General features: G+C 42.8%; 1 protein-coding gene across 7 annotated transcripts in view; it reads left to right on the top strand.

Moving 5' to 3' along the window:
* Positions 1-10,252, top strand: part of AFDN (afadin, adherens junction formation factor) — a 109,815-nt gene that overhangs the window by 42,307 nt on the left and 57,256 nt on the right. For all 7 annotated transcript variants that reach the window (XM_046670531.1, XM_046670535.1, XM_046670533.1 and 4 more), the window contains 2 exons: positions 3,857-3,926; positions 7,437-7,552. In XM_046670531.1, coding sequence (XP_046526487.1) covers positions 3,857-3,926; positions 7,437-7,552 — 186 coding nt within the window. The remainder of the gene's footprint in view (positions 1-3,856; positions 3,927-7,436; positions 7,553-10,252) is intronic.

Raw genomic sequence — 10,252 nt, 5'->3', positions numbered from 1 at the left:
GTGTGGGTTCATTTCTGGGCGCTCTGTCCCGCCCCGTTGCGCTGTGTCTGTTTACGGCAGTGCCACGCTACTGTGACTGCTCTTTCTGTTCTTCCTGCTGTCGAGTGCATTCCAACTCCTAGTGCCCCTGGGGATGGCAGAGCAGGACCCTGCCTGTTCTTTTTGCACCATCTTCTCACCTTCCAGGGCTACAGAAGACAGTGCTCCGCTGCTGTTCACAGGATTTTCATGGCCAGTTTTTGGAAGTGGGGGCCAGATCCTTCTTCCTAGTCTGTCCTAGTCTGGAAGCTCCGCTGAAACCCGTCCACCATGACCCTGGCCTGAAATCCCAGTGGCAGAGCTTCCAGCATCACAGCGACCTGCAGCCACCACAGTGTGACAGCGACAGACGGGTGGTGTGGGTCCCCGACTGGGAAATGAACCCAGGCTGTGGCAGTGAGAGCGCCAAATCTTAACCACTTGGCCGCCAGGCTGGCCTTTGATCACGATAGCCTTGTGGTATAGTTTGAAATCAGGGACTGTGATGTCTCCAGCTTTGTTTCTTTCTCAAGATTGCTTTTGCTTTTCGAGGTCTTTTGTAGTTCCATACAAATTTTAGGATTGTTTGTTCTATTTCTGTGAAAAATGCTGTTGGAATTTTGATAGGGATTACATTGAAACTGTAGGTTGCTTTGGGTAGTATGGACATTTTAATAATATTAGTTCTTACAGTCATGAACATGGACTATCTTTCCGTTTATTTGTGTCGTCTTCGGTTTCTTTCATCAGTGTCTTAGTTTTCAGAGTACTGGCCTTTCACCTCTTTGGTGAAATTTATTTCTTAGTATTTTATTCTTTTTGATGCAATTGTAAGAGGGATTTTCTTAATTTCTCTCTGATAGTTCATTATTAGTGTGTAGAAATGCAACAGGTTTTTGTGTATTGATTTTGTTTCCTGCGCCTTTACTGAGTTCCTTTATCAGTTCTAACAGCTTTTTGGTGAAATCTCCAGGATTCTCTCTGTATAATATCATGTCATCTGCAAATAGTGGCAATTTTACTTCTTCCTTTCCGATTTGGACACCTTTCGTTTCTCCTTCTTGTCTGGTTCCTCTGACTGGGCCTTCCAGTGCTATGTTGAATAAAGGTGGTGAGAGTGGGCATCCTTGTCTTGCTCCTGATCTTAGAGGAAAAGCTTTCCACTTTCCCCACTGGGTATGATTTTAGCTGTGGGCTTGTCATATGTGTCCTTTGTTATGTTGAGGTACATTCCCTCTATACCTATTTTGTTGAAAGTTTTTATAAATATCATAAATGGATGTTGACTTTTGTCAAATGCTTTTCCTGCACCCACTGAGTTGATCATTTGCTTTTTATTCTTCACTTCGTTAATCAGTTGTATCACACTGATTGATTTGCAGGTGTTGAAGCCTCCTGGCATCTCTGGAATAAGACCCCATTGATCATGGTGTGTGATCCTTTTAATGTGATCTTGACATGAGTTTGCTAATATTTTGTTGAGGGTTTTTGCATCTATGTTTATCAGGGATGTTGGCCTATAATTTTTATTTCTTGTGATATCCTTGTCTGTTTTTGGTATCAGGGTAATACTGGCCTCGTAAAATGAGTTTCGAAGAGTTTTTTCCTCTTCTCTTTTTTTTGGAGTTTGAGCAGGATTGGTATTCATTGTTCTCTGAATGTTTGGTGGAGTTCACCAGTGAAGCTGTCTGGTCCTGGACTTTTGTTCATTGGGAGGGTTTTGATTGCTAATTCAGTCTCCTTACTGGTAATTTATGATGCTCCGGTTTTCTGCTTCTTCATGAGTCAGTCTTGGTAGGTTGTGTGTTTCTAGGATTTACCCATTTCTTCTGGGTTGTCCAATTTGTTGGCATATACGTGGTTCATAGCTGTAGCTAAAGGTTTGTCAGTTTATCCTTTCGAAGAACCAGCTCTTAGTTTCACTGATCTTTTTAATTGTCTTTTTAGTCTCTTTCATTTATTTTCGCGTTGATCGTTGTTATTTCCTTCCTGCTAGTGACTTGGGGCTTCGTTGTTCTTTTTCTAGCTCCTTGAGCCGTACCTGATACAGCTCTTGTTAACTGCAGGCTTCAGGTCTGTGTCTGCAGAGTCTTGGGGAAGGTATTCTAGCAAGGTGTCAGTTTGACATTGGTGGTCGGTGTGGGAATTTGAGGGACTTGTGATGACACATTGATTCATTTATGTGTTCATTTAGTCTGCATTCATTGAGCACCTGTGTCTTGTGTCATTGTGCTCTGAGAGCTGAGCTGACCAAGACATGGTTCCTACACGCAAAGGTCATACTTTGACCATGTTATCAAAGAGATACATAAAGTCACTTTGTAATTGTTCACATATCCAGAATGCAGTACAAATGAGTCCATGTTAAACTTGAAAATTTTCACAGGTTTGGAGAAAAAAATAAAGATCTTTGCATGGAGTTGAGTGAATTTGTTATTCTAGGATGATAATTACAAATGGAATCAAGAAGGCTTTGCTTATATTCCTGTGCATCCGTAAGAGGGAGTCAAGGGTGGGTAAGGTACATATGTAGCTTTGATAGATGACAGAAGCAGGTGAACTGTCCTGTTTCGTGTTCTCGTTATCAGAGACAAAACAACTGAATTTCTTATTCAGGCCAGTTGAAACCAGCAGAAGTTTTTCTATGTTTTGTGAATATCTTGGTGACAGAGGATAAGTATTTAATTTCAAAAAACTTTGTAATGTAGTGCATGAAGTCATGTCCAGAAAGTTGACGATATTTGGCCTTTAGTAAAAACTTTTATTTTCTCAAAAACTATATTTGAAAGTGTTGTAGTATTTTGTAGTCCAAGGTGATTTTCTTTTCGTAGGGATGGAGTAGAAGAGGAATTTGCACCTGCTTTGCTGAGTAGAAAACTTGCTTTGAACTTCTGCACCACTTCCTGGTTTCATTTTATAGATTGCGCTTAAATACAAGTTTCACGTTACCGTAGTGCTTTGAAATTAGGCCATGCATTTTTCAAATATTGTAACAGAAGGGATGTTCATTCTTGTGGATTAGCTTGTGCAGAAGCCCAGGAAGTGTAATCACGTACTCCTCCTGTGGTCTCTGGGTGCTGTCGGGGCTCTTTCTCCCCGTCGTTGGGCCTCTCTCATGGGCTGGGACCAGTGGATTGTGTTCATTCTGCATTTGTGCCAAAGAACTGTAGCTTGCCTCAGGTCATTGACTCTTTAAAATGAAACTTTGTTCGTATTCTGAGTTAATTTCTCATAACGATGAGTTTAGAGGTTTTGGTATTTGAGACAGTCCAAAAGATTGTTTAAACTAGACTAAGTCTGGATCTGATTACTAACATTATCAGAAATTTCCCCATTTCTTTATTTGTAGCCTAAGTAGTGGATAAGTGGATAAGTAGGGGATAAGTTCTTAAAAAGTCATCAGATTGGCTTTCAAACAAGAGGGCCGCTTAGCCCCTGTGCCTGGTCCTCCCCGTGAGCACTGTCATCTTGCCTCTGTCCACGGTGGGCCCGTGGCTCCCTCGACGTCTGGACTTCATTTATGTGCTGTGTGCAGCCCAGAGACACTTACGTGATGAAACACCTTGCTTTTTTCCTTATCATTCCTTTCAATTTATTGTTATTAAAGTGTAGTTTTAAAAAATATCCTGGAAGTGTTCAGCTTACATCAGTAAGAAAAGTTCATAGAGTTAGAACAGTTTGTTTTTTCTTTAACTTTATTTGCTGAAAATAAAGTGATTTCTTGATCTCTGAACATTGGGATATTTAACTAACTGTCCCTTTTGTATTACTAAGAAGAGGCTGTGCCTTATCATTTAAGAATTATTAATTCTATGTATTTCTTTTTTTACCCCAACAGAGTTGTTCAGGAGACGACTTTTGACTTAGGAGGAGATGTTCACAGTGGAACAGCATTGCCAACGAGCAAGGTGGGTAACAGTGTGGTACCTGATAGGGCAGTGTGTGTTTACCCTTGTGAGATGCCGTGGATGAATTATTGGTAATATGCTCGTCAAACTGTTACAAAAACAGACTTCACAGTGGTCTCTACACGTGGCTTGTCCTCGTCTGTTGAATTCTCTCTTAGTGATACGTGGATGACATTAGCAGCCTGTCTTTTCCGTAAGGCCAGGGAAGTGGTGCTTTCTCTCCCCAGCAGCGTGCCCCAGGCCTGTCGCCTCTGTAACCAGCCTTCTCGGTCAGGTGACCCCTGAAGACTCCTGCTCTTGGTGACGTTACTCGGCTTCGGTGCTGGTTCTGCCTCTCAGCTTTCCTTCCCAGACACTTTGCTTCCACAGTTATTCCTTATCTCTTGCGTAATCTTCATTTCTGTCCTCATTTTGATTACCTATTGCTGGGTGACCAAACACCCCAAAACTTAGTGAATTAGAACAGCAGCCGGTTTGTGTGTTTCCACTTGTGCAGTGTGGTTTGGACTCACCTGGGCAGTTTGTTTGCCGGTCCTGCTGGTGGTTGCTTGTGTGGCCGCATTCAGCTAGTGGGTTGCTTGGTGGCCGGGCTGTGCTGGGACGGCTGAGCCTCCCTGTCTTCCTGTCATCTCAGGTCCTCTCCTGGACCTCTCACCCCATCGTCTGTCCATGGGGCAGCCGGACGTCCTGGTGCCTCCCAGGGAGCACAGAGCGTGCAGCCCTCCTGAGGCTGGGCCTGGAGCTGGCCCCGCGGAGCTTCCCCCACCTTCCGTTGGTTAAAGCGAGGCACGGGCTCGGCCCAGATGCAGGGGAGGGCCTCCTCGAGGTGGGACCCATCAAAGCCAGGCCTCAGCAGCGTCAGAACGTGTGGCAGTGTCTCCTGGTTCTAAACCCTTACTGTTCCAGCCATTGCCCACGGTTTTCTGCTCCTGTTCACAGCACGGTTTCTGGAGGAGAGAATCTGTGGTTGCTGTCCCCGCTTCCTGTAACCCATCTCCTTTCCTCGCTCCCCCGGCTCCTGCCCATGCACAGGGACTGTCAGCCGCGGGCTCTGCCGACTCCAGGTTCGAGTCCCGTGCTTGTTCTCCATCGGTCTTCGCTGGGTCCCCGCTTCCTTGGTGCGCTTTCTTCTTTCAGCTTCCAGGGTGTCTCCCCGATTCTTCCCACTGCATGCTCCTTCCTCCTCAGTCTGATTTGTGGGTTCTGCCTCCTCCTCCTTCACCTGACTTATGAAATGGGGGGGGGGCCAAGGTTTCAGACCGGGGCCCCTCCTCTGTGACACCTGTTCCCTGTGGTCTTAGGCAGTTTTTCCTCAGTTAAGACACCATCTTTGTGTTCATTACTCCCGCTGTCGTTGGTCCGACCTCTCCCCACTCCACAGTCTTGCTTGACATATCCATGAGTTTGTCCAGCACGTATTTCAAGTTTAACGTAACTAAAACAAAACTAGATTTTCCTTCTCAGACATCCTTCTTTCCCTGATCCTTCCCTATTTAAGTAAATGCTACCCCATCCACAGCGGTGCTCCATCTGTCGCAAGTTATCCGTGGTTCCTTCTTTCTCTCAGCCTGTACATCCAACCATCGGCAAGGTCTGTTTGCCCTGCCTCTGAAGTAGTCCCCGCCTGCCTGCCTTTCTCCCTGTCGCTGTCGGAGGTCCAGCTTAGGCTATGGTTGTCACGGTGGGAGGACTGCGAGCGTCTTGGAGGGCAGCGCCTCTTCATTCTGTTCTGTCCCATCGCTCTCCTCCCAGCAGCCAGGCTGATGTTTTGAACATGTAAATTCGGTCCTGTTACTGCCGTGTCTTCACGGCCCGCGCTGGCTTCTCCTCCCACACGCCACGCAGTCTTCACCGGCTCACACAGCTCCTTGGGTGACCTGGCCCCTCCGTGTCAGCTTAGCGTGTGCTGGCCGGGGCTCCACTGCTCCACGCAGGCCACACTGGCTCCCCTCCCTGACGCCTGCCTCTTTCCCATCTGAAGCCCGAGTGTGTGTTCTTCTAGAATGCTCTTTCTGCTGGTTTTCACATGGCTAGTCCCTTCTTATCTCAGACCTCAGCTCAAGTCACCTCCTTGAAGAAGTCTTCCTTGATCATCCAACCACTGTTATTATGCCTAAGTTCTCTGTGCAGCTGTTATTTCATCTGATACTTTCTCGTTTGTTGATTGACTGTGGACGGTGAGTGCTGTGAAAGTAGGGCTAGTGCTTGGTCTGTTCACTACGTCCTCCTGGTGCTGCGAAAGTGCCCAGTACGTGAGATTCCCAGGAAAGATCTGCTGAGAGAGTGAATGAATAAATACCCTTGAGACCAAACATAACTGTCTTTATTAAAACCTCAATTTCTCATAAACATGTATAGTCAAAATAGAAAACTTGGTAAGTTGAGAAAAAAATGAAAATCATGTATCCACAACTTTTAGCTGGCTGTTGGTGACATTCGATGGGTATTTTTCTGAACTCTTTATTCATGTATGTGTGTGTTTATACTTTCTAACATAATTAAATCTCTATGCATGCACCCACGCACACACACTCCTTTCTCTCCTTCCTTTGGCTATTTTGTGAGCATTTCCTTTGAAAATCATTTAAAAACAAGCCAAAATTGTTCTGTAATATGTTAGCATGTAAAATGCTGTAAGATGTTTCCAGCGTACGAGAAAAGAGTATCGTTTATGAAGTGGGTTGTATAATCTCATTTATGGAAAACAGGAAAAGCTAGAAGGATATATACAGCACAGTGTTAATGTCTAGTTGGTAAGACAAGGATGATTGTTATTTACTTATCTATGTTTCATTTCTACAGTAAACAGATGTGATAAGAAAACTTACATAAAATTTTTACTCTAATGCATTTCTTTATATGAATTTTTTTCTTCCGTTCTGATTGTTGTCTTAGCATAAATAAGTCATCTTTTTTGTCTGCCGTAGGTTGGCTAAGAGTGTGTGCTGTTTGGAAGGACTTAAATGTACTGTATTGAGTTGCTGTGTGTCTGGTTTTCCCTATGCTGATTAAGGGCAAGAAGTAAACCAGTTTCTGTACTGAATTCTTCATTAGGTATTGAGCTACAATGAGCAGATTTTTTAATCCTTTCTTAAAACTAGCAAATAAAGACCATAACTCTTCATATTGTACATAGTCTCTCAGCTGTGTCCTGGTTAGGAGAGCTTTTTGGATAAAGTCACTATTATTACTGTATTTTCTGAAGAAACCGTGTGTGTATGTCCCACTTTTGCATGCGTGTGTTTTAAAGCCGACATCTCGCGCTCTGAAAAGGGAAGTGGCTGTGTTGTATTATTCCTTTAATGGCAGTGTGTTCCTGGCTGTGCCACTGTGGACATGACGTCCTCCGCATGGCTGTGCCTTTTTCTCGTCTCTGCTCTTGCTCATCATCTGTGCCTCGTCTTCCCTGCGTGGCAGCCTTGTATCAGATCTTCACCTGCAACGCTGAGTGTCGCGCTTGGTTGGTTGGCGTGGTATGTTTAAACGCTTTGTGTTTTCCCCTTGGACTAGAGCGCCACGAGACTGGACAGTGACAGAGTGCCGTCTGCCTCCAGCACAGCCGAGCGAGGGATGGTGAAGCCAATGGTCAGAGAACAGCAGCAGGATTACCGCCGGCAGGACAACAGGTGGGGCGTTTTCCTCTTTCATGTGGGAGCGGGGAAGGCTTCTTAGGGGATTTGGGTAAGGATGCTTGAGTCCCTAGGGGTATAGCTGATGTGTTAGGGTGCTACAGGATTTTTGAGAGTGTTTCCTTTTCATGTTATTGAATTGAAAACAGTGCTTCATCAGCCGTTGTATCCCTCGCTGCTCTGCCACCGTGTTACCCGTCAAAGCAGGAGGCACACTGAATTAACGTCTCTGCTTTACGTGTGCTGCTCTGAAAAACGTGGGGAGAAGGAGTTTTTATAGAGTTTAGTATTTGATAATTTTTATATTTAGATAAAACTAGTTATTTCACCCATTTCTAGAAGAAATCCTCATATGTTTAAAAATGCACGGAGCCAAAATTGCTTTTGAAGTCGGGTTTTTTAAGAGTGACAGAGTTCCGTGCTGCTGTGTCTCATGCTCTGCTGTGCTGCTCTCTGCCTCTTGGGGGGGATGGATTATTTTTCTTCTGACATTGTTCTTGCCCAGCTTTATTGAACAGAGAAATTCTGCCTTTTGTTACTTCCTTTTCTTATGATTTTTAAATATATATCACCTTAATAAGTCAGACTTCGACTTCTTTGTGACCTCTGAAATTGTTGAAATGTTGGAAAGCCGTGTCAGTGCCTCGGACACGGTGGCTGAACAGCACATGGCGCATTGCAGGTGCAGATCAGTGTAGACGGCAGCAGTGGTGCCAGCACTGCCCCGTGGCTCTGAAGGTCGCAGGGGCAGCGGGGGCGCACGGCAGGAACGCTTGCACTGCTCTCGCTGTCGGCAGGGGCACCGGGGCCCGCGTCTTTGGGCGCAGTCCAGACGTTTGATCAGGCTGTCCTGACTTCCCCGCACAGTCACAGGTCCAGTGCCCGAGGCGTTAGCTGAGGTGGTGACTTGCCCAAGGTCACTTATCAAGTCCGTGACAGGCTACTGATACAGTCTTTTAATTTCCCATCTTCCAGCAGAGGGCACTGTATATCACAAGATTTTAATATCATTCATCATAGTAATTAAATTTGTACATTTATATGGGAATCTCAGGTTTTTACTTCGTTTTTATTGTGGGCTTTTGGTTTTTACTCAAGATTTTCGTTGACTATGTGAGTTTTTTTACATGCACTAATAGTCTACTTTCTGTGCCCATACTTGTTTTTGGTGGTGTAGTGTAGAATAAGATGTTCAGAACGGCAAATTAGTGCTGTAAGGAATGCCTCTGTTTATTGAGAGGTACGAAGCATAGTTCTTCGTCCATAAATATTTGATTGAATGAATGAATCAAGAGATGGGGGAGGGGAAAGATATTAGGATAATGCTTTAGGATATGCAAAATTAATAAGTAAGCTATGTTAATATAGTGTCGAAATAGCCAGATGATAGTTCACTGTATGTCAGAAATTATTTTATTCTGTGAGCATATATTTTAATTAATTTCTTGCAAGGTCAGATTATTTTGCTTTGCAAAGACTTTATTAAAGGTTTTATTTGACCTATAAATATGTTATTTTGTTGATATTAAGATAGTGATAGAAACATGATTTTTCCCATTTTTAGCCCTTGTGTTTTTCACATATACAGTATTGGTGTAAGCAGTACTTAACTGGTGTATGGTCGTGTGCTGCGTAACGGTGTTTCTGTCAACGGTGGACTGCATATGTGACGGCGGTCCCATAAGTAGCATTTAGCCTAGGTGTGTAGTAGGCTATGCCATCTAGGTTTGTGTAAATACATTCTATGATGTTCACACAGTGAAGAAACAGCCTAACGACGCATTTCTCAGAATGTGTCCCCATCATTAAGTGATGCATGACTATATTCATAAAAATCTGAGTCACTTTAATAAGCATGTTTGAAACACTAATTTTAGTCAAGGAAAAATCCTTTTGAATGATGGGAATGACTTTTAAATTATCACTGCCATTTTAAAATTTTTTTCAATAAGAATTTAAATTCCTCACTTTTACTAGATTTGTTAAATTAATGAAATATTAACAATTGATAAAATTTATCCAGGTTCATTTTATGAATATTAAATTGAAAATAACTGCTTATCTGCAATTTTAGATGTCTGTAAATATGGTGGTATAAGAGAGATGTAAAATATTTGAGAATTTATCTGTTTTTATAAGAGCATCTTTTATAGCTAAATTGTTAAGTCCAAATTATTTAATCATAGACTGGAAAATAAATTTTGAAGCATATAATTTGATGAAAAGAAGATTTTTGGTTTTACTTTTAATGATTATAATAGTTTGCGTTAGCTCACATCGTGTTTTCTCCTTACCTTTTGATGCATGGAGAAGATGGGAATGAACGGAAGAGAACGTTTGTTTGTTGGAGAGGAGTTATTTTAGTTAGCTAATATATAGTGTATAAATCTGTAATCATCATAGGGTTTTTTTTGAAAAAGTTTTTTATTATTTGAACTAACTTATTTAATGAGTGGATATACCAATGATTGCAAATGTTTAATTCTGGTAGGTTATTACCCATTTGTCTAAGATTGATAGACTTAAATGTTGCTGCAGAAAGTGACTGTCATTTTGAATCAAGAATAAATTCAAATATTTTGATAACTATGTTGACTTTCCATTTCACCATATATGAAGATTTATTTGAATAAATATTGACCTCAGTTTGGTTTGAGCCAATAGTTAGCTCAATAGCTCTTTCATCCCATTGTAAAG

This window comes from Equus quagga, chromosome 8 (genome assembly GCF_021613505.1).
Source record: "Equus quagga isolate Etosha38 chromosome 8, UCLA_HA_Equagga_1.0, whole genome shotgun sequence".
Classification (NCBI taxonomy): Eukaryota; Metazoa; Chordata; class Mammalia; order Perissodactyla; family Equidae; genus Equus; species Equus quagga.
Note: the sequence above shows the minus strand (reverse complement) of the source record. Positions and strands in the feature narration are given on the sequence as shown.